Raw genomic sequence first — 25,002 nt, 5'->3', positions numbered from 1 at the left:
TGCAGTGTAATTGTGCACCTGTGTGGATTTCATAGTGCTTCCAGATAGACCACCTTGCCTGTCCCATGTCAGACATGCTTTCCTCGGCCCTACGTTTTCCTCCATAAGTCCTGTACTTGCTTATAAGTGCTGCCCTTAGATTCGAAGTCTCTGAAAAAAGATGCTCCTTTGTTCTTTATGAGAGGAAATGAGAATAGAGCTTTTTTTTTTTGCTTATCCTTGGGTAAATGCACAGTCTGATTAACTTGGAGGGAGGATCAGTTTAAACATCTACATTTTTTATTTCATAAAATACATACTTAATGCCATTCCAGGAAGTAGGAGGGAGCTTTGTGTTTTTGGTGAATTCACAAACTTCATTGTGAGCTGTGCGTATAGTTTAGTTCAAAATATTTTAAAATTTCATGTTGTTTAATCTACAGATACTTTGGGATTTTCCAGCTCTCTTTCTGTTATTTATTTCTAGTTTAATTCCACTGTGGTCTGAGAGCTGTGCATAATTTAAGAAGTAGACAAGTAATTTCATAAGGAGCCTTGTTTTTATCAGTAGCATTTGAATAAAAGTGGGCTTTATGAGATTTTGAAAATTGAATTCAGGTTTTGAGAGGTGAAAAATCCTTTCTTTTAATCCTGTTTTTGGTGAGGAAAACGTTCTCCCTAATTTTTAGCACCATAAAATAAATAGGTAGAGCCAAATAAAGTTTTAGGTTAAGATTTCTGAAATATAAAGAATTTGTGAAGGTTATATTACTGAGATTTTTACCAGACACACTCATGTTCTTCAAAAAAAAAAAAAGAAGGAAAAAAGGAGGAAAGAACCAGAATTAGAGATATGAAGAAATCAGTCAGGAAATGTAACATGTTTAGTGGGCATGGAAGATTGAATGAGGGTATTTTTATATCTTGCAAAACATCACTTCTGAAGAAACATAGAGTATTTGATTCATTTCAGGTGGATATGAGCCCCCACTGACGAATGTCTTCACGATGCAGTGGTTTCTGACTCTTTTTGCTACGTGCCTCCCTAACCATACAGTCTTAAAGATTTGGGATTCAGTCTTCTTTGAAGGTTCGGAAATCATCCTGAGGGTGTCGCTGGCCATCTGGGCAAAATTGGGAGAGTAAGTGATTTCCCCCTTCTGTTCTCTGGTGTGGAGGGCCTTAAGAAGTTCTGTGCTCTAATATGGAAAGCATCTGTATTTAAGTGTGAGCAAAAGAGAAATTTGGGAACTTTGTTGAATTGCTTTAGCTTTCTGAAATCTTAGTTGGCTGATTCTTGATTGTTGGGGGGGGCGTGGCAAATAGAATCTATGTTGGGGAAGGGGGTAAGCTTTTTCAGGTCTGCAGATATCTTCCTCCTCTTCAGTGCTAGTATCCTGGCTGGCTTACTTTTGGCAGCTTCTCCCTGGACTCTAATTGGGAAGAGGGGGAGGGAGAGGAACTTAGAAGAGGAAGATCTGGAGAGGAGTAGGTGGGTTTGTTAGTTAACATTCATGATTTGGATTATTTTTTGAATTTTTATTATTTGTTTAGTTCTGCCTTTCAGGATCACAATAAAATTAAATGAGATAATATGTATAAGGTATCTCTGTGGTGCTTAGTACATAGTCAATAGTAGAACACACAGGGGGCGCCCGGCTGCCTCAGTCGGTAAAGGATGTGACTCTTAATTTCAGGGTCGTGAATTCTAGACCCACTTTGAGTGGGGAGCCTATTTAAAAAAAGGTAGAACACATGGAACTTCTTTCCTTCTATCAAGAATTAATTCTATGACGAAACCTATTACTATTAAACATATTGCCACATAGATGTTATTTACATTTGTTACCAGTAGCAGAACTATAAAAAGGAGGGTATTTTCACCCATCTCTAATATATTATGACTATTACATTAAAATTTTACCTTCTGGGTAATGGAGAGGACAACAGTTATGTTTATAGGACAATTGTTATAGTTAAGATTCAGAGAAGTTGTTAATGTTTCTTTCTTAGAGCTATAAATGACTTGAGTGGGTACTCATAGACAACATGTCAGAAAACTAATAAATCACTGCCAGTGTTTTGTTTCAAAAACCTTTTAACTAGACTTTTTATTTATGATAAGTTGTTTCCTGGGAGACTTGTAGCATTTCATACTTTTTGCAAGAAAGATCCACCAACTATCAATTCAGGGATGTAGAAAGATCATTATTGTGTATAAGTATTTTTAAACATCACATAGCTATCTCATTTGCCTTTGTTTTATCACGCACTGCTTTTCAGCTAGGCAAATAGATGAGTCTTCTGGGGATTTGGTGTGCTTATCTTTTCATTCCCCCCCCAGTATCTATATTTTTCTGTAGTCATGTGTTTCCAACCTACTGTATGCCTGAAAGTCTTTGCACTTTGATGGTTTCTGTGGGTCTGATAGTCCAGTTGCTGGGTAACTAGTGTATAGGATTAAAATAGTGTAGCACTTAACTGTGTGCTGAGTTCTAGTAACCTTTGTGTTAGTTCTTAATTATGGGGCAGGAAGAAAAGAAGCGATTCTGTTTTTACTCCCATCTATCCATTATCTGCAGGATCAGAATTTATCCCTATGGTCCTCCCAGGGATGTCACACTGTTGAAATAATAACAGATACACTTAATATCCAATATTCACGGAGTGCTTGCAATGGACAAGCATTGTTCTAAGCATGCTAGATGTGAAACTAACTCGTTTAGTCCTTGCATTTCATAAGGCAAGGACTGTTATCATCCCCATTTTACAGATGTGGGAACTGAGCCCCAGATAAGTTAAGTAAATTTCCCAAAGACACTCAGTAAGTGGACAGCCTGATTTTGAGCCCAGGTATCCTGACTTTAGAATCTGTACTTTTTTTTTTTTTTTTTAAGATTTTATTAATAAGTAGTCTCTATACCTAATGCAGGGCCTGAACCCACAACCCCAAGATCAGGAGTCGCACGATCCACTGACTGAACTAGCCAAGAACCCCTAGAATCTGCACTTTTAATTATGTGAATCAACGGATAATAAATAGCTATCGTTTATGAAATTCAGGGGATATATGAATCAGACTGGTAGGACTTTAAATGTTTCAGAGTCTTTGCTCACTCCACTTCTACACTTTTTGAACCTGCAACTTGTTCAGCAAAAGGAAGGGCAACCAGTATACATCACCAAGTGCCTACAGTGCCATCATTCTGTCAGGTGGCTTAAACACATTTTCTCATTCAGTTCTTTGCATAATCCTGTGAAGTAGGTAGGATTATTCTCCCTGCCTTTTCAACTGAGAAAGCTACCCCCGGAGGGTTAATTAACTAGTTCATGGTCACACAGCTCATGAGTAGCAGAGCTGGGACTCAATCCTGGATCTTTCTGACTCCAGGGCCTGTATTCTTCCCCACAAACTTTGCACTGGAAAAGTCATGAACAACATCTCCATGGGACTTTACTCCACCAGCTTGGCATTTCTTCCTCTCACTCACACCAGCGGTGCTTTTGGAATATGTAAGCCATGGACTGTCAGCTCACCTTCGCTGGCATCTCTCTTAATGTAGCCTTTCTTCTCTGACCCTATGCTTTGGCCTCATGCCAGGCCTAGCGTGGTGTTTCCTTCCTCGTCTCCCCGCCATACTCTACACTTGCCATGCGACCTCCAGCCAACCTTGCCAAGGGCACATCTGCTCTCACACTCCCTGTTTAGCACCTTTCGGTGACTCTTGCCCTGAGGAGGCTCAGCCGGCATCTGAGGCCTTTGCCATCTGCTGTCTGCGGCTCTGTACCCTGAGCACTTGCTCTCTCCCTCTGGCCACATAGGCCTTCTGGCCAACTTTGGTTGCATGGAGCTCCTTGCAGGGCCTGGAGAGGGGCTGCTGTCTCCTGCATCCATGTCTTTAGAATGCTTTTTCTTTCTTGTCAACCTGGAGGATATTTTTCAGAACTCATCTGAAGCATTATTTCTCTTCCTCACCCTCTAGGGTAAACGTAACCACTTTTTCAGTTATGCCCACATGCCACTCTGTATCTTTGTAATAGCACTTCAATGGTCTATTTCATTTACTGGCAGTGGGATTGGAGAACACTCCAGAACCTGAAGTTTTTCCATCATTATATATTTTTTGGATGGCTCCGTGGAAATTCCCTGACATTAGTGCACGTCAAAGAGAAGGTCTTATGTCGGTGGGCAAATAAAATTATCCTACTATCCAAAAAACATTGTAATAAATAAAACAAATACAGAGTGCTCTTTGCTTTAGACTATTAAATTTTTTTCCCTTCTAGAAGAAGGTTGAAAGTATAACCTGCCTTATAGGTTGCCAAGCGACGGACTTTTTTTTTCTCTCTTTCTTTTTAATATTTATTTATTTTTGAGAGAGAGCACAAGCTGGGAAGGAACAGAGAGAGAGGAGACAGGGGATCCAAAGCAGGCTCTGCGCTGATAGCAGTGAGCCTGATGCAGGGCTCCAACTCACAAACTGTGAGATCATGACCTGAGCTGAAGTCAGACCTCACCTGACTGAGCCACCCAGGTGCCCCGACAGATTCTTATTTATGTATAGAAGCACATGCAGGAAGCCGGATGTAATCTCCAACTAGCAGCAGTGTCCTGAGAAGAAGTGAAAAATTTCTGCCTGTGAAAACATCCTGTGGATGGTGAAATATACAGAGAAAGTCGTATTTTTCACTTTCCTTTCTACTGTGGCTTGGTTTCATTTTTACCAGTGATCTCCTCATTTGTAGATTAAAAGCCCCAGATTCCCTACAGGGGATAATTGTTCTTTAGTACCCAATTTTGTGGTCCTTAGATCTGATCGGTGGTAGGCATTCTGCTGTGTAGACAGTGTCAAATAAAAATAATAAAGATGCCACAGGTGGGGCTGTGAGGCTGGGGAGCAGGTAAGAAAGATGAGAGCTCACCCTGTAATAAGTACATCTACGTTGCCTTTGGTATTTTTTAATCTTTTCTCTGCATTCAGCAAAGATGGGTTTATTTGGGAATAACAGAGAATTTCAAGCCAGGACATGCAAGCTACGACAAAGCCATAGACAAGTTCCCAAGAGTGTGGTTTTTGTTGATTGCTAACTTGATTAATTTAATGGCAAGAGGCACTGTATCCTGTTGCAACTGCAGTATATGCCTGATAAACAACACGGGTGTCCTAAATAATTCCTTTTTCTGTTCTTTCTTTATCTAGGCAGATAGAATGCTGTGAAACAGCTGACGAATTCTACAGCACCATGGGACGCCTTACCCAGGAGATGCTAGAGAATGACCTTCTGGAAAGCCATGAACTCATGCAGGTGAGTGGGCAGCATGGCCCCATTTTGGCTCTGGGAATGCTGGGTGCTGTGGGAATAGGCAGTGTCACAGCAGCAATTTTGGGAAATATGTTTGGCCAGCCATCAGATTTAGTTTTTCATTTGACCAAGAGTCTATATATAATTTGATAAGAATCTCACTGTGTCACAAGAGGAAGGAAGAAATGAATAATGGATATTTGTTATACTTCCATTCAAGCTGCGTTGCTTAAAAATCATAACGTGCAATCCAACCTCTAAACCCCACCCCCGCCCAAATTACCAGGTACTTCTTCTGAATCTGATTCTTAACCTTCATAAAGGGAGACTTGTGGGGCAACATATTATTTTGAGGGAGAAATTATTGAGGGTTGAAAAGGAAATTATTCTTTAAAAAATTTTTAAAATGTTTGTTTTTTTATATATAGAATAGTGGGGGAGGGACAGAGACACAGGGACAAAGAGAATCTCAAGAAGGCTCCATGCTCAGCACGGAGCCTGAGTGGAGCTCGAGCCCATGACTGAGATCATGACCTGAGCCAAAATCGAGAGTCAGACGCTTAGCCAACTGAGCCACCCAGGTGCCTCTCCACCAAAAGAGATTATTCTAATCAGTGTTTTGGTAATTTGTTTTACTCATATATTCTACTCATGTTGTTCTATATTAATCATAATATAAAAAGACTTGAAGGGTTTTGTTATTTTCTGGCATGTTATTATATCTCACTATCATATTCACCAAGGCATTTAAAAGCGATAGTGAGTATAAAAAAGATAACAGATTTGTTAACATTCTCTCTTGCATTAGGTTCTGTAACATGATTTTATCCTTATTCTCCTCTGATGCTTCTGACTACTGCTTCTCTTCCTGGTTGTTCCTTTTGCCCACCGACCAACTCTGGGTCTTGTCCAAGGTTGCCCTAGGGCCTTAGTTTCTTCTTTCTCTGTGATTTCTCTTTCTTTTTTCTGAGTTTCAACTTTTACCTTTATGTTGGGTTCCATGCATGGGGTTATGTTTGGGGGTGCTGGGCCAAGTCAACAAATTGGAAAATGAAGACTCAGGCCCTGACTTCGGGCTTGAGAAGCGAGGAGTTTCCATTCCTTTGCTCATTTCCTGGCACTTCCAGCTCCTTCTCAGAATCCCTTATGTTTGAAGAATGTTGACCACCTGATAGAACTGCCCTGAACATTCATACATTTTTTAAAATATATGTATTTTTTTCATTTATTTATTTTTGATATAGAGAGACACAGCACAAGTCAGGGAGGGGCAGAGAGAGAGGGAGAGACAGAATCTGAAGCAGACTTTCAGCACAGAGCCAGACTCGGGGCTCGAACTCACAAACCGTGAGATCATGACCTGAGCTGAAGTCTGACGCTCAACCGACTGAGCCATTCAGGCACCCCTTCATATTTTTTTATTTCAACTTTTCTTTGCCTTCTCATCTCTTCTTTCTTCTTTCCTGTCTGTCTCAGAGGAAGAAGACAGACTGTGTTCTGTGTGATGCTGACGTTGGTGCTATGATCCCGACTCTTCTCACACATCTCAGGGCTATTGCTTCATCACTCATTCTGTCTCTGAGGGAAGTACCTCTTTTTGAACATGGCTCTGTGTACAAGGTCTGTGCTTGGCATTTTCCACATATGGGATCCTTTACGTCTCACGGAACTGCCTGATTCATCTGCCCAAGGCAGCACTCTAGGATATTGTCCCTTCCCCCTCGCTCATGAAACTTTGTTGGCTACTCATTGCCTACAAAATGAAGCATGGATTTCTCAACTTATCATCCAGTGCTCTCGACTGTCCTAGCTCCTCCCTTTCATACCCTTTTCTTATTCTGGTCAAGTCAAGCTGTGCTCCACGCTCCCAGGAATCCCTGGGAATATGCCTTCTCTGTACCTGTGCCCCCTCTGTTCAGGCTTTCCTATCTACCTTCACATGATTAAGGCCTGCCTCCTCATGAAAAGTTCCAGTTCAGATGCCCTCTCCTTTGTGAAGCATTCTCTGATAGTCTCAACTAAAATCATCTCCCATTTCTCTGAATCACTGTGGCATTTTCTTTGTACCTCTCTTGTGAACATTCTTACATTCTACTTTGATTTAAGACTGTATCTTAAATCAGTGATTTATCTTAAATCAGTAATATCCTCAGTGATATTTAAAAAAAATTTTTTTAAGTTTATTTATTTTTGAGGGGAGGTGCAGAGAGAGAGGGAGACAACAGAATCCGAAGCAGGCTCCAGGCTCTCAGCTGTCAGCACAGAGCCCAATGCAGGGCTTGAACTCATGGACCACGAGATCATGACCTGAGCCAAAGTCAGATGCTTAACCGACTGAGCCACCCAGGCACCCCCTCAGTGATATTTTTAAGCTCCTTGAGGACAGAGCCTGTGCTTTGCTCATGAACACTTAGCACTTTGCCTTTTACTACAGCTGCTCAATAAATTTATTACTTCATTAAGCAAACATCTGTTGAGAGTCTGAGATTAATTTCCTGCCTTCTCTTTTTCAATAAATGTTTGCTGAATTAAACAACACTTATATGGTGGCCCTCCTTCCAGATTCCCTCTGCTCTAATACATTGGCATTTTGCTGCCAGAGTGATTGCCCACACTGCTTTGGTCATTTCATTGTTCTTCATAATGCCTTCAGTGCTTCCTTGTTACTAACTACAGTAAATAAAATGCTTCAGCCTAGTTTTCTAGGTCTTATATTAACTTCTCCAAACATTTTTGAGCATCTCTGTCAGAAGACTTCCTTGAGGAAATGATTGTGTGGTTTTACCTTTTAAAGATGGAGTTGGTCAGGCTCTATGTATGTGTGTGTATATGCGTGGGTGCATGCACATGTGAGGTGTGTGTGTGTGTGTGTGTGTGTGTGTGTGTGTGTGTTGAAGGCAGTGGTGCAGAGCAGAAAGGGAAGTCATGGTTGAGGAAGGGGCACAAGCAAAGACATGGCAGTGGAAAACTTTACAGTGTGTGAAGGAAACTATGAGCAGTTTGGTATTTGGTGTGGATATGGAGGACCACAACCTGTGGTAAGGATTGGACTTGACCTTTTAGGTCAGAGGTTGTGAAATTGTGCTTGCTGGAATTCTAGGGGTTCTGTGGAGCCTTTGGAAAGGGAAAAAGAAGACCTGAAACATTTTAAGGAGAGAAGGAAAATGGTCTGAGTTGTGGCTTCTGTCAGATACAGGGGCAGCTCAGCGAAGGGTGGACTTGAAAGGGTCAAGTCTGATAGCAGGAGCCCGTGAGAGGCAATGAAGGGTAGAAACAAGGATGGAACAGAGACAGTACTTAGAAGGCGAAATTGATGGGACTTGGCCACGGAAAATGGATATGGGGTGAGGGAGAAAGAAATGGGGAGACAACGGCAACCCACAGGTTTCTGGCTTAGGAGGAAGAGCATAAAAGTTTATCCGGGGCAGAAATAGGGTTTGTTTAGAGACAGATTGCATTGGAGGTGCATTCTTGCTGCTCTGTTCCTTACCTGTCGAAGGTGTTCCCCGACTGGAACCTGTTGCACTGGGCGGAGGTCTGTTGCTACCCGGCCCTCTCTGTTCATACCCGTTCCTGTGAGAGGGCTTGTGGTTCCCTCTGCCACTTTCTGTGAAAAATGGTCTGCCCACCAGGATCCTACTCAGTCTCTTCTCCACCCCCCCCACCCCACAGCCTCTCTTATCTCAGCCCTTATTGACGAGCCTTCCTCCATATTCTTTCAGTACTTAAGATTCTCAACGACTGATTTAATGCCAATTACAGATTATTTTATATTATTTGGTGTTTTTTCAAGTGTGTTAATCTTATTCTCTAATGAAGTAGTAAGTTCCTTAATGATAAGGGCCTCCTTTTACTCTGTATCCCCATAACACCTAGAGGAGTGGTTGGTTTTTTAGCTTTATTTACTTTTGAGAGAGAGAAAGAGAGCGAGTGTGTGCGAGCAGGGGAGGGGCAGAGACAGGGAGAGAGAGAGAGGGACAGAGGATCTGAAGCGGGTTCTGCATTGACAGCAGCAAGCCCAATGGGGGCTCGAACTCATGAACTGTGAGATCATGACCTGAGCCGAAGTCGGACACTCAACTGACTGAGCCACCTAGGCACCCATAGAGTACTAAGAACCTATCCGGTTATGGGACGCCTGGGTGGCTCAGTCGGTTAAGTGTCTGATTCTTGATTTCGGCTCAGGTTATGATCTCGTGGTTATGGGATCAAGCCCCAGAGTTGGGCTCTGTGCTACACATGGAGCCAGCTTAGGATTCTCTCTCTCCCTCTCCTTCTGCCCTTCCCCTGCTTACACTCTCTCCCTCTGTCTTTAAAAAACAAAAACCAAAGAATACACCTGGTTGCTCACTGAATACACAGACTCCTAGAACATTAGAACTCGAGGCAGTGTTTTTCACACTTGACTATGTATGAGAAACTGCTCCAGAGTGTGTTAGAATGTGGACATTTAGTTCATCGGTGGTTCTGATGCACCATGGTTCTGATATGGTGTTTTGTTTTGTTTTAATTCTTTTTTTTTTTTTTTAACATTTATTTTATTATTGAGAGAGGGAGAGACAGAATATGAGCTGGGCAGAGAGAAGAGGAGACACAGAATCCGAAGCAGGCTCCAGGCTCCAAGCTGTCAACACAGAGCCCGACGTGGGGCTCGAACTCACAAACTGTGAGATCATGACCCGAGCCGAAGTTGGACGCTTAACCAACTGAGCCACCTGGGCGCCCCTGTTTTGTTTTAATTCTTAAGTTAGTTAACATACTGTGTAGTCTTGGCTTCAGGAGTAGAAGCCAGTGATTCATCACTTACGTATTAACACCCAGTGCTCATCCCAACAAGTGCCCTCCTTAATATCTGTCACCCATTTAACTCATTCTCTCACTCACTTTCCCCCTCATCAACCCTCAGGTTTTTTTTTTTTTTTTTTTTTTTTTTTTTTTTTCTGTATTTAAGAGTCTCTTATGGTTTGCCTCCCTCTCTGTTTTGATCTTATTTTCCCTACCCTTCCCCTATGATCATATGTTAAGTTTCTTAAATTCCACATATGAATGAAATCATATGATATCTGTCTTTCTCTGACCTGATGTAGCTGGTTTTTAAACAACACTTAGGGAGGCACTGGTTTAAAAGAAGCTTAAAGATCAACTAACCTAATTCTGTCACTTGATAGAGAGTGAGCTTATGGCCAGTTTTTTAGATTGTCCAGTGGCAGACCCAGACTGGGAGCCAAGTCCCCCTCTCCTGGGCTACTTTTCCCCTACCACCAGCCCACCGCTTCCACGTTAGTCGAAACGTGTCTTTCCCGAAGCTGAAATCCCCTTTAGAAAAATAAGGCAGCATTTTGTTTCACTTAAACATTGCCAGAGCGAATGAGAGGTATGTTGACACACGCCATCTTTGTCCTATAGAAATTTCCAGTCTTAGGTATTAGGAGAAAAGACAACCACCTCTTTACCTTGCTGTGAGAGAATCCTAGAAGGAAAAATACCTACCGGCTGTGGTTTGATCAATTGGATGCCATTTTAGCGGCTTTTCTTCCGCACAGGAAAACATCTGGATGGAGATGAACTGAGCCTAATTTTGTACAACTCATGTTTTCGTGTTTTTTGTGAAGCATGTCAGTAATGAAAAATACAATTTTGTTTTCAGCGGTACCTAAATATAAATGTCTATTTAAGTGTACTTTGGTAGTTTGAATAGTAAGTTGACTTATTGGTTTTCCTTGGCATCATGGAGTGTTATGGAGAGAAATGGTGAATGTCATTTCAAGGCACTCTGTTTTCTTTATTCACTCTTTTTTAAAAAAAAATTAATTCAGTGGCTGGGATCCAATTATGGTGGGCCATAAATCTGTCAGCAAACCTGAAATGGCTCCAGATGAAAAATGTGGGCTGTGCGTAAGGTCTTTATTTTTGAGCTGAAAGACAGGGAAGGATTCTCCCTGGTGGTCTTCCCAATTTCTTTCCATTCTAAGTGCCACACACAAAATCTGCTGGGCTTTTTCCTTCTGTAAATCATATCACTTTTTTTTTTTTTTTTAAGTAGCAAGGGCTGTTTTTAAAAAATTGGTGGTGTCTGAAAAAGACATTGGGAGAATGCCAGTGAAATAGCGGGTGTGGATTTCAGTGAGACTTTGGACAAAATCTCTCATGACTTCCTTGAGGGCAATAGAGAGAAAAATCAGGTGCTGTTGTTAGAAGGGTTTGTAGGTGCTTGGGACAACCTACCTCAAAGTGTATATCAGTAATTATTGTTAACCTGGGGGGAGCTCTCATGTGCTGTGAGGCAGGATCAGCCCTTGGAACGTTCACTTTTTTCCATCAGTGATGACATGGAAATTACAAGGATGTGGGTGCTTGTCTGATAGAAGGATAATGTTTGCTTAATTAGCGCTGTCAAAAATTGAAACCGTCTGCCCTGCAAAATAGTGTGTGCCCACCATTGGAAGGGTTTCAGTGCTGCCTTTGTGACCATCTGTTGGAGAGTCTCTAGAGGGAACTTCTGCTTGGGAAGGTGGCTGAACTAAATTATGTTTACATTCCATTCTAACCTGAAGATTCTATTAGTGTACCATATTTGGCTCTAAAGTGATTAGTAAAATTCCTTTCTTGGAATCCATTGTAAATCTCTGATTTACAACGTTGGAAACCAGAGCTTCTCAGGTACCCTGAGGACTATAGTGATGTGTGGTGTACATTCATGGCATAAACTCGCCTTCAGACGTGAGACCTTCGACTAAGTGAGTTGAATATATGTGAAGAGGTGCTATAAACACATTTTTTTTTTTTCCAGGAGCACTGATTTCTTCTTTGAAGGATTAACTAAAAGTAAAGGATAGAGGAAGATAGACCAAAAAATAGAAAATGAAGGCACCAATGCAGCCAGGTTTTTGTTTTTGTTTTTGTTTTTGTTTTTGTTTTTTTTTTGTCAGATGTCTGAAGCTGAGTGGCTCTTGAAGGAGCTTGCTAGGAGCCCAGGCCAATTACTCTGGGGCAGGACGTACTTCCCATACTGTTCTTACCAGCTTCCTTCATGAGGCTGGACAAGGGAATATTTTAATGATTTTTTTTATGAAACTGACAAAAATAAAACACAAGAGAATCTTCACCTGGTCACCCTACTAATTGTCTTCAATGAGACATCTTCATTCATAAGGAAATTTGAAATTCCTATCATTAATAATTTCATCTTAAAAAAATTTTTTTTAATGTTTATTTATTTTTGAGATAGAGCACAAGCAGGGGAGGGACAGAGGGAGAGGGAGACACAGAATCTGAAGCAGGCTCCAGGCTCTGAGCTGTCAGCACAGAGCCTGACATGGGGCTCAAACCCACGGACTGCAAGATCATGACCTGAGCTGAAGTTGGATGCTTACTGACTGAGCCACCCAGGCGCCCCAATAATTTCATCTTTTAAACTTGAATCCCAATGGTATGGGTTTCTCTTTTTAAATTATTAAGGTGTAGTTGACATAGTGATTTTAGATGAATGGTTTCCTGGGAGAAGTGAAACTTAGGTGATTAATATACATTTTCTGGAGAATAAGTACTTGAAGGATTAAAGGAAAGCATTTGGAACAATTAAGCTTTAATAAAATTAAGAGAGCAAACGTGATTACTTTCCTCCTGCTGGTAGAATGATATATAATTTTGAAATTCTGGAGGAAGCACAGGTGCTTTTCCCATTTTTATTTATAGATTTTTAACAGCCTATGCTTTACACCCTGTCACTTTTTTCTTTCTTTCTTTTCTTTTTTTGTTTTTAAATAACAGCTAACAATTTTCACCTCGAACTCATTCACAGACATTTGAAAAGGTGGTATCTTTGGAGAAAGCTTGCGGCTGATCACACGATCACCCACTAGATTTAATGTTGTCCAGATGACGTTGAATGTCTATAAAAGTCGTCAAGCAAAGCTTTGAAAAACAAGCACTGCATATGAGCATCACCAATGGGTTCTTTGTTAAAGAAATAATAGAGAGCTGTGAATTTCTGAGTTAACCCACCTGTCAGTTGAGCCCAGAGGAAGTCAGACTGCCCCCATCTGCCACCCATGTTCACCACTTGGAATACCCAGTCACGGCTGGATTGATTTGAGAAACGAGCATTGTGTTCCTCAGTATTCTTTTGTCTTTCTCTAAAGGGGATAATGAAGTAGAATCTCTCCACCTGCTGTGTGAGAAGCAGAATCTACCTCTTTACACCCAAATCATAGAACTTTAATATCTTTCCAGGATTGAGAAGAGTTGTTTAAGGCCATCGTTTTAGAGTTGACATTTTTGCTTGTGTTTTTCAGACTGTTTATTCTATGGCTCCATTCCCTTTCCCACAGTTGGCAGAACTGAGGGAAAAATACACCTACAACATTACACCATTCCCAGCCACAGTTAAACCCACCTCAGTTTCTGGGTAAGGTCTTTTCCCCCCCTTGTTGTTTTCATGATGGAAGACTTAATATCTTAATGTGTTGGTGTAACTTCATATTTGTTAAGCCCCAGATATATCTATTCAAAGTAGTTTGGTACTTAAAATCTGAATGTTTCTTTCCCAAAGGTTTTGATTTAAATTCAAGACAGAGATTTTTAAAACCGTACTTTCCAAAGAAGATTGGAACATAAACTGAAGGAATATTTAGAGACCCCACAACTTATTTAAAAATGTCAAATATTAAAAATTTCAATAATTAAAATAGTATAGAACAAGTGCATGAAGAGGCAGATGGCCTAATTTAAAATGAGAAGACAAGAAATTGACAAATATATATTCCTGTATAGGAATTTAGTGTTTGAAAACTTAACGTATCAAATCAATAGTGAAAAGTGTATTTAAATAGAAAAAATGAAATAATAAAACTAGCAGAAGAAAGTGTGGAAGAATGTCTTTAGTTCTTTGGAATTGGAAAGGTCTTAATAATGGACTCAGAAACACAAGGGAAAAAGTTAAGTAGTTGAAAAATAATTTTCTGCATGACTAAAAACAGAACAAAACAAAACCTTCATAAGCAGGCGCAAAAATATTTTCTGAAAAAATATTTGTAATTGCAGTCTCTCATGTATGAAGTTCCTAGAAATCAGTAAGAAAATGGCTGCCCAACTGAGACACGATGAAAGGATGGGGATTGGTAGTTTATGTATAAAAGGCAGCATCGGTTGTATGAAGAGAAATGCAGCCTAGAACTAGATTGAGACTATGTTTTTATCTGTCAGATTGACACAAATTCAGAAGGTGGATGTGCACTCTGTTGGTGACGCTATAGGGGGACACTCTTGCACAGTGCAGGCGTAGCGCATTGCTGCAAGATTTGTGGCGGGCAATTTGGCAGTGTTTCCCCAGATTACTAGTGCACATATCCTTTGACCCAGCAATTCTACCTTTATGACTTATCCCACAGATGTATTTGTACACCTGCAAAGCACAGTCTGTATAAGGTTATTTATTGCAACATTGCTTATAACGGTATAAGATTGGAAACCACTCAGGTGTGTATTGTCAGTGGCCTGGTTCCATTACATGGGCTACATGCACACAGTACAGTGCAGCTGTACAAAAAGGATGAGAAAGCTCTGTGTGTGAACGTGGAGAAAGTTTTAGGTACATAGAAGCAAGGTGCAGAAGAATGTATACAGTATGCTAATAATTATGCAAAAGGAAGAGAAAAATAAGACTATAGTTATCTTTGCTTATCTATGCAATAAAGAAACTGAAGAACGCATAGAAATTAGTAGCAATGGTCACCTTTGGGAATTAAGTAGGGCAAAGGCAGAAGTTGGACAGGGATGGGAGAGAGACTTTTTATGTATGTTATATTCATAGTTATATATAAAAATTAAACCATGTGACTGTATCATTTATTTTTCAAAAACACCACAATTTTCTTTGAATATTTCTTTTTCTTTTATGTTTTCCAAGACGACATGGTAAGGTCAGAGACAGTGATGAAGAGAATGACCCAGACGATGAAGATGCTATCACTAATGCAGTGGGGTGCCTTGGACCTTTCAGCGGGCTCCTGGCACCCGAACTGCAGAAGTACCAAAAGCAAATTAAAGGTAAAGAGGTCGCTTTCTATTTAGATGATCTCAATGTGTTGGGTCACTATAGCAAAGGTATTATCATTGTGTCTGATCAGTGACTACTGTTTCCTCACCTGGTTACCACTATTCAAGGTCTTTGTTAAGTGTCTTCTGTGCTACTCTATCATGTAGTAGGATCTCTCTGTTATGTGTTACACACATCATACCTATATCTTTTTCTTATGTGTTTTGCCTACAGTTTATCTGATTCCACTTCGTATGCTCAGTTCCTTAGCCTGGAACCTGGCATATAATAGATGTTTACCACATTCTGTTTGAATTTAATTGATACAGAATGGCTTCTTTTCCACTATAGAAATACCCTCTGAATCTAAAACATTATGGTAGCCTCTCCTTGAATTTGAGTGATTAGAAACTCATTATCTCATAGGACATTCTGCTGGATCCCTCTGCTTAGCCCATGGTTTCTAGTTGAGAAAAGATCATCTCCACCTACCAGCTCTTTTAATAGTTCTTTTGAACAAAAGACAGCAAGTCTACTCCCTCTTTTATTGGATATCTCTTGAAATCTTTGAGGACATCCATCATGTCCCCCAAATCCTTGTCTATGGTCCAAGATCAAAATTTTTCAGAAGGGATGACTTCCAGAACTTTTGATATTCTGTATATTCACCTTTTAATGTCCTGTAGTGTCCCTCTTAAAAAGTGGTGCTCTGAATTGGATGCTATACTACATTTGTTTTTCTCTTGTAGAGAATGGACTTTTTGTGGTCTGGACACCATCGACGTAATGAACTTTTTAAGTTTTTTTGTTGTTTTGTTTTTTGTAAATTTTTGAGGCGCACACACACACACACACACACACAGCATGAGCAGGGAGGGGGAGAAAAAGAGGGAGACACAGAATTGGAAACAGGCTCCAGGCTCTGACCTGTCATTATAGAGCCCAGCGCAGGCCTTGAACTCCCTGACTGTGAGATCATGACCTGAGCAGAAGTCAGACACCCAACCGACTAAGCGCCCTGGGTGCCACAATTCTTGTCAGTTTTAACTAAGTTCAGATTAGCAGGACCCCTTTTAATTTTCTTCTCCTTTTTTTTTTTTTTAATGTTTATTTATTTTTAAGAGAGAGAGAGAGAGCATATGCAAGCAGGGAAGGTGCAGAGAGAGAGGGAGACACAAAATCCAAAGCAGGCTCCAGGCTCTGAGCTGTCAGCACAGAGCCCAGTGTGGGGCTCCAACTCATGAACTGTGAGATCATGACCTGAGCCAAAGTCGCACACTTAACCAATTGAGCCACCCAGGCACCCCTTAATTTTCTTCTCCTTAAAAATGTGTTTTCCATAAAAAAGGAAGTAAATTTGTCTGATGTTTAAGCTTTACCTGAATAACAGTTTCAGCAGATGCTATGATAGTTGAAATCCTCCACTAATTATTTTTTTAAAAGCGGTTCCCAGGCCGTTTTACACACTGTGCTAGAAAAGCCTATGTAGTGTGTCTGCCCTCACACAGTGCTTATTTCTACTTCTCAGATGTAATCTCAATTTCATTTAAGGGACAAATCTGCTAGTTGTAGGTGTCACAGGAGCAGAAACCACATCAGACAAAACACACATAGGCAGGAAATGTGTATTAAATGAATAAAAACATTTCTAGTGATGCAGTGATTCAAAGTTTTGATATGTTTTTTTAAAATATTTGAGAGAGAGAGAGAGAGAGAGACAGAGCGTGAGCAGGGGAGGGGCAGAGAGAGAGAGACACAGAATCCAAAGCAGGCTCCAGGCTCTGAGCTGTCAGCACAGAGCCCGATGCAGGGCTCAAATTCACAAGCCATGAGATCATCACCTCAGTCGAAGTCAGATGCTTAACTGACTGAGCCACCCAGATGCCCTGAAGTCTTGATAATTTTATAGAATGTGTTGCTATTTTTAACTTAGGAAAAACTCACTTTTAATGATGGTCTAAACTCTATGAACAGTCAATTCCTTATAAATCCTCATGCAGTTATATGCAAATCTGTCAACTGACTTTAGACACCTGGAGTTATATTTTCCTAAGGGAATTTTAGAAAAAGGCAGTGATATTTATGTGGAAACAGTTGTTCTTATGTCTACAGAATGAGCAAAGTGCTAATAAAATCAAACAGTGAACCCACACAGCTCATTTCAGACCCACAGTTAGGCTAATCAGAAAATGCAGAAATATTTTCAGGACCAAATGAAAACCAGTACAACAAACTGGAGCATGCATTTTTTTTTTTTTTTTTTTTTTTTTTTTGTGGTTAGAATTCCCTGGAAGTTAAGATACCACACTACTGGGGCACAGTGTAATCTTTCTCCTCCATGTCCGTGTCTCTCTCCTCTGGAGTGTAGAACCAAATGAAGAGCAGAGTCTGCGGTCTAATAACATTGCAGAGCTGAGTCCAGGAGCGATCAACTCTTGTCGAAGTGAGTACCACGCAGCTTTCAACAGTATGATGATGGAGCGCATGACCACGGATATCAACGCGCTGAAGCGGCAGTATTCTCGGATTAAGAAGAAGCAGCAACAGCAGGTTCATCAGGTGTATATCCGGGCAGGTAATGTGATTCTTTGTTTGAATCAGTTTCCCCTCTGTGTCTTGTGAAGGAAGGAACCATACTCCTAGGATCACTTCGGTATTGCAACCCTGTAGCTCAGTATCCACAAACACTGCTGGCATGAGGAAATGACCTATTTAGTATCCCCTTTCTTATTTTATTAGGCTCTACAGAAGAAAAAGACCATGGGTCCCTTTTAGGTACCAAGAACCAGGCACTTGATGGTATTAAACACGTCTGTACTATGTGTGCTTGTGGAGAGGGGTTTACAAATGATGAAACTGTTGCAAACGCCATGCAGTCCTTGGACTTGAGACATTTTTGAGCTCTTGCTTCCTAAATTTTAGGCATTTGAAAATGGAATCTATTAATCTGTGCACTAGTAAATTAAGCTATCCACTGGTCATTTAGGTAGTAATATAACAGAAGTTGTCATCAGAGAAAAAGGAAAAAACCATTCCTGTGCCTCACCGATGGGTTAGCGGGGTCTTTCTTGGGGATCTGCCGAGAAGAGCAAAATTGGATTGAGGTTGGAAATACTCTTTTCCAAGGACTGTCCAGCTGCTTTTTTTGTTTTCTTTTTAAATTCCACAAATCCCAGTGAACAGTCTGCTTTGTGATTTAATACACGCTGATTTGGGAAGTGGTTTGTCTTGTTCTAAGTGAAATCCTAATGAAAATGATGCCTGTCCTGTGTTAAAATGAAGTTGACTTGGGAGCACGTGACTGATCTTGCACAAAAACTGTACTTACCTTCCACTTACGGGGGAGGAGCGGGTTAACTTCCTGAATGTTTTTACTTTGACTTGAATCATTAAGAGGGCATTCACAAAAGAAACAACTCTAGCACTTTAATTTTAAAAACACTGGCTCAAAGATATCCTCATTTTTGTCCTTAAATGAGGCAGGTAAGGATGGATATGCTTATGTCCTTTTAAAAGATGAGGAAATTGACTCAGGAAAGCTTAGCAGGGTTGTATAGCGATGGTCGGTGGTCAGGCCAGGGCTAGAACCCCGTGTTCTGATTCTTTACATAGTCCCTTTTTCACTTGCGCCCTACACATCTGTGGGTGTGATGGTGAACAATTGTCGGTGGGTATTAAATCAGCCCAGTGTCTTGTGCTGTAGCTAGGGGGTCAGTAAACTGTGTTCCACAGGCCACATCCGGCTAGCTGCCTGTTTTTGTAACTAAAATTTTATTGGAATACAGGCATGCCCCCTTATTTACATATTGCCTATGACTGCTTTTGCACTACAAAAGTCTAAAATATTTACATATTGTCTATGGCTGTTTTTGTACTACAGAAGTCTAAAATATTTACAGTCAGGAAAAGTTCGCTGACCCTTATCTGGATCATGGTTTGTGTGGTTCCTTTTAGGGAGATTGTTGCTCAAAGACAAAGAGCATTGCTTTTGAAACTTCAGTGTGCATGTAAATCACTTGGGGATCTGTTAAGATGAAGAGTCTGTTTCAGCAGCTTTGGGGTGGGGCTGAGATGATGCATTTCCAACAAGCTCCTGGGTGGTGCCAGTGCTGCTGGGTGGGGATCACGCTTTGAGTAGCTTTTAGAAGGGATGGTATAAGAGGATTAGCAGTGCAGGTGGAGAGGGTGCGCTTGACTTCAGCTTCTGAGATGTGAAGGAAGGCGGTGAGGATGGCAGTTGAGGTACCAGCTTCCCAGGTTAAGGAGGACGGGAAGTTGGGGCCTTTTGGACCCGGTAGCTTCTGTTTTTTGTGGAGAAATCGGAGGAAAAGTTGTTTGATTTGGAGGAGTAAGTTGGGGAAGTTGTAGGAGCGTAGAGAAAGCAATGAAGATTTGGGTAGGTCATCGAACGGAATGGAAGAGGGAAAGAAAAGGGTTGTTCAGTGGCTTTGAGGACCCAACAAAATAGGAAGTTATGAATCTGAAGGGCTTTCAGTCCACATGTCTGTGTGATTTTTTTTTTTTCCCTCCCTTTTTGGAAAAGATAAAAATCCAGGGTTGGGATTTTGCCAGGCATAAAGAGATAGGGGTGTCTAGAATGTGGTTATCGGTGAGGCAGCATCCTGGTGATCAGCCATGCATCTAGCCGGGGAAGGAGTGCAAGTGACTCACACATAGACAAGGGGTTATGGGAAGTTTGAAAGATGAGAGAACCCAAGTCTCTGGTTCAGTACCATGTATAGTTATATCGAGAACCTGAGAGCCAGGAGAGCCAAAGAGAAGAATCAGAGACTTAAATATTTTTCAGGTAAGATAGATCTGGGTGATGAAGTTTCGGATGGAATTGGGGAGGCTGAGGAAGTATGAGGATGGGTCAGTCAGAGAAACAGTCATGCAACTGAGGGAGGTAGTAGGGTATGGGATGGAGAGGAGACTGTAGTCAACATTTTCAATAAAGACTGGAGTGTGACCCAAGGTACGTGACAGCAGTCGAGAAGCGTAGAGGTGAGCTCAGCCAGATGATAGGGATGTCAGGAGGAAGGAAGGTTGCTCACACAGAGTTGGTAGGGCCTTCTCCCTACTGCTTCTGCCTGCTGTTGTCATCTCTGGGGCCATGTGTGTTTGAGCGTCATCTGAAATAGAGGCTTGGTCGTAGCCACTGGAGGAGGACGACAGGAATACTATCACCAGTGCCCTCCAGGAGAGCACGGCTTTGGTGCTCTCCAGTTTCAGTTTGCTTTCAAAGTCCATTGAGGACACAGGAGTGCAATCAGGAATCAAGTAGCAGTGATCTCCCTACATTTTCACCACCTTCTATCACCTCTGTCATTCTGCCTGCTCTCACCTTTATAATATGCAGTGTGTTCTTTTCCTACCCCTCAGAAGCTCACAGCTGATAATCCATATGGTCGTAGTGTTTGACTTATTTTTAAAACAGTCTTCGAAAGTTTTCTAGGTACAGGACCTCTGAGGTTATTTCTCAGAGACAAAAACTCTCAGTAAGAAACAGTAGGGTGTCTGCACTTTAGTAATGAGGGGCCAGAGTCTGCTTCTTTTTGTATCCTCAGCCTCTCGTCTCCTCCTTTTGGAAGAGGAGGGAACAGGTACTCCAGGCTCTAGGGTTGAATTCAGTTTCTGTTACCTTCAGTCACATGACTCTGCAAAACCTGGCGGATACGTGGGTTGGGATGTGGGGACAACCTCTGTGATTCCTGTTCTGTGATGGATGGTTTCTCTGTGGTCCATTTCACACAACCTTTCAACATTTCTTTCAGATAAAGGGCCAGTGACCAGCATTCTCCCATCTCAGGTAAACAACTCTCCGGTCATAAACCACCTTCTTTTAGGAAAGAAGGTGAAGATGTCAAACAGACCTGCCAAGAATGCGGTCATCCACATCCCCGGCCACACAGGAGGCAGAACGTCTCCTGTCCCTTATGAAGACCTCAAGACGAAGCTCAATTCTCCGTGGCGAACTCACATCCGAGTCCACAAGAAGAACATGACGAGGACCAAGAGTCAGCTGGGCTGCGGAGACACCGTTGGGCTGATAGAAGAGCAGAATGAGGGCTGCAAGACTAAGAGCCCGGGGGCGGCGGAGTTCCCCTCCAGCCGCGCCGCGGCAGCTGGAGGAGAAGGTGGCAGCTCGGAAGGCCGTGTGGGGAGGACAATCGAAGGGCAGTCTCCGGAGCCAGCGTTTGGGGATGCCGACGCTGACGTGTCTGCGGTCCAGGTGAAGTTAGAAGCCTTGGAACTGAACCGGAGGGATGCTGCTGCCGACCCCGAGCCCAAGGCACACGCGCCCTGCCAACGGCACTTCCCGGAGCTGCCTGATACGCCCGGGGAAACCAAACCTCCCCAGGGCGGCCACCTGAAAGCACCCATCTTTAGCCCTTTCCCCAGCGTCAAACCACTGCGCAAGTCAGCCACTGCCAGGAACTTGGGATTATATGGTCCTACAGAAAGAACCCCAACCGTGCACTTTCCTCACATGAGCAGGGGCTTCAGCAAATCCAGCGGTGGAAACAGTGGCACTAAGAAACGATGATGGCCTTCAGAAGCTTCGACTGTAGATGCGCCTTCCCATGGTGGTAAAAGGGTTCCGGCTGAGGCTCCCAAAGAGTGTTAATTGTCCAGTGAAAATGAATAGATAGGTTCAGAGATGAACACCAGTCTGTAAAGATGGGAAATGGAACTTTTCTAGTGGGAGCCAGGACGGGGATGTTTTCCCACCCACCGCTAACCGATCCAGTGAATTCTGTGGCAGCATAAATATTGTAGTTTTAAAGCGTGAAGTTTTCCCTATTTTTAATCGTGAGTTGTTTAGAAAAGGCTGCGTATTTAGACTGTTAACCCCTCTTCCTTCTTCCTGTTCTGAGGGCTGTCAGGGTCCCTGCGACAACACTCCTCCAAACCTTCTGGTTCTCTGGGCGTTAGCGATACTCAAGCATGCACACACTAGCTCGCTAGAACAGAAACTGTACAAAGGAAGTAGGTTTCTTAGTTACAAAAAACATCCTGATTTCCCTCTTCCTGCCCCACTGGGGGAATGTTTGTGTGTGTGCGTTTTTCTTCAGTAGTTTCTCTCAGCCAGTCTGAAGATTGTTTTTTCATTCTAGAGCTAAAGTGCAGGAGAAAAATGTAGATAGCCTTAGTTTCTCTTTCTGCCTGCAAAATGAAGAAAACCCTTTATCTGTTGAAATTTAGGTTAAGCCGCCAATTTGAAGATCTTATCCAGAGAACACACACGGGATATGCATTAAGCAATCGCTCTGAACGGCTTGCTGATTCTGCTAAGCTTTCCCCAAGGTTCATTTTTTTCCCCTCTAAGAAGAATTATGGTCCTTAGTGTTGGGATGACTTGGTGGGCTCTCCATGGAGCGTGTCCCGTGTTGTCCGCCGTGCAGCTCACTTACCTACCAGCTCTTCATGGCAGACGCAGCGATGCTCGATCGTGGCTCGAGCCGTGTTCACGGCTGCTGCTCGGAAGCCAGAAACACAGCACCTGCAATTCTGTTACTTGAATTTTGTGCTTTTTTGATTGGAGCACTTTGTTGAGTACTTTTGTTACTTGAACACTGCCTTTCTTTGGAGAAGGCATTAGTGCTTTCTAGCTCTCTCTTACCCACTTCTCTCCCGGTCCCAGCGGGTCAGAGACAGCACCTGTTATCTCCACTATGCAGATGGGAACTCTGAGCCACACGAAGGTGAAGTAGCATTACAGGCAGATACTCAAGGTGAATACTCCCATTGTTCCCTGTGACTTGGTCACATCTCTGGCACAATAGGCGGATTTACTGCTCTTTGTACACAGATGCATTGGCTGTATAGGTTCTAAAAAACCAAGACTGGGAAGCCACTCACGGTACTCCCTCTCGACTCAGAGGACCTTTCTCCAGATGGTACAGAGTCCCGTGATGGCATTTCACAAAACCAGCTCTGTTTTTACCCAAAAAGGTAGTTCATTTTAAAAATGCTTCGTGCAGCTGTCGTTTGAACAAAGGCTCACTCCTCAGTCCCCTTGTCTTACTGTTATCCGAAGAATAGCCTCAGCATCTTTATCCTCCTCTCTGATAGACCTTGACCATGCCTGCAGGCACATTGTCGATGCACTCAGTGTTCATTTGGGCTAATTGGATTGCCAAATCTGAAACCAAAGCTATAATTTTAGAGAGGGCTTCTACTGTGAGAGGTATTAATTTTCATAATAAAATAGAGAATGTGGTAGTGTGGGCTTTTTTTTTTGAGTAGAAGACACAAGAATGACGTACAGTGAGAAAAGCCATGTTATCCCTTTTGTGGTATTTTTACCCCCAAAGGCACTGAAGGTGGAAAATATGACTACTGAGTTATTGCGGTGTTGGTCTTGAATTCTGTGCCACCTGAGGTTGGCATGCAGCTTCTTAAAAAGCAGCCACGCCCACCACCTCTGTCTTGGGAAGGGAGGAGGTGGATGTTGGGCTTACCTCGCGTCCTGCCGTGGGGATGAGACCCGCTGCATTTTTCAAAGTTAAGCAAATGACACGATTTTCTTCCATCTGCTAAAACTTTACAGATAATGATTCCACCTTATATTCTTTTCTCCCCCACCCCAATGAGTCAGAACAGACTCATCCCTTTGAGGGATGTGTGACTGGAATGGAGGAGTAGTCTCTCTTCTCTTGAGTCAGCCCCGTGCTCCCTGAGGATCTGGGTCCAGGGAGGTGGATGCTGGAGCGGAGCCGCTTACCACAGTCCTTGGGATGGCGCTGTTGTGTCTAAGTGTCTTAGTGTTGGTGACACAGGACCCACCAGTTTCCCTCTGATGGTCTTTCTGGGAGAGGGACGGACGAGATGGGCGCATGCTTTGGAAGAAGTATTTTAGCCCAAATGGAAGAATGAATAACTGAAAGGATCATAGTCCTCGGAGGTCAAAATGACCTTGTCAGGATTTTAAAAACCGAAGGATTTCTGTTGAAGCACTCTCTGTACCAATAACATGCATGCATTGTACCGTGTAATCGCAATGTGAATCGGTCAACTTTGGAGACTTGCCTACTTTAGGAAATAGAGAAATCTGCAGTAGCCTTCACCACACAGCATGTACAAAGACCAGTATGGACTCGTTCTCCTCCCTACGTATTGGACACTGTACTCAAGCACCAGAAGTACTTACCAAGTAGCGGTTTCTCGATTTCTAGATCTGTCTGTCCCCTGTCAGCACTTGTGCGGGGAGTCCCCTCCTTCCAGTGCTTCTGCACCTCAATACTCTTACAAAAGCCTCCAGATGGTTTAAACCTAGTTTGTAATGTTTGACCTATGGGCTGTCACTTTTTGAAACATTGTATTCCTTTTTTCTTTTTTCTTTTTTGTCTCTGTTGTTCTGAAGAATTGTACTGATGACAAAGACATGCGCATAAAGGTTCTTGTTGTTGTAGCTGTCGTGCCATTTTCTGAGTGCATGCGTAGAATACCGTTGTGACACTGACATTCTCCTTCCCCTTCCGCTTCAACTTTTTCCCCTCCTTAGTCACGGAACTGGGGAAACAGCCCAGTAAGCGCCATCTCCCCCAATCTAATCACTGGGCTGCAGGGTGGCCCGTGACCTCTTGAGAACTTGGCAGAGGAGCGGGTTCCTAGGTATGAGTGAGTAGAGAGTTTACTTAAGAACGTGTGTGTGAATGTACGTGTGTGTATAAAATTAG

The 25,002-nt window shown here is 42.3% G+C and overlaps 1 protein-coding gene across 4 annotated transcripts in view; it reads left to right on the top strand.

Annotated features, from left to right (window-relative positions):
* TBC1D30 (TBC1 domain family member 30) overlaps positions 1–24,734 on the top strand; it is an 85,782-nt gene extending 61,048 nt beyond the window's left edge. For 2 of the 4 annotated variants that reach the window (XM_086712902.1, XM_086712904.1), the window contains 7 exons: positions 953–1,121; positions 5,181–5,286; positions 13,578–13,690; positions 15,191–15,330; positions 17,688–17,894; positions 18,059–18,118; positions 21,094–24,734. In XM_086712902.1, coding sequence (XP_086569028.1) covers positions 953–1,121; positions 5,181–5,286; positions 13,578–13,690; positions 15,191–15,330; positions 17,688–17,894; positions 18,059–18,118; positions 21,094–21,866 — 1,568 coding nt within the window. In that variant the 3' untranslated portion in view covers positions 21,867–24,734. The remainder of the gene's footprint in view (positions 1–952; positions 1,122–5,180; positions 5,287–13,577; positions 13,691–15,190; positions 15,331–17,687; positions 17,895–18,058; positions 18,119–21,093) is intronic. The other 2 variants (XM_086712903.1, XM_086712905.1) reach the window with 1 other exon arrangement.
* Positions 24,735–25,002: the final 268 nt, after the last annotated feature.

Source organism: Puma concolor, chromosome B4, assembly GCF_028749965.1.
Source record: "Puma concolor isolate L17-30 chromosome B4, mPumCon1.1.hap2, whole genome shotgun sequence".
Taxonomy (NCBI): domain Eukaryota; kingdom Metazoa; phylum Chordata; class Mammalia; order Carnivora; family Felidae; genus Puma; species Puma concolor.
The sequence above is the reverse complement of the archived record's forward strand: the minus strand, read 5'-3'. Positions and strand labels throughout refer to the sequence as shown.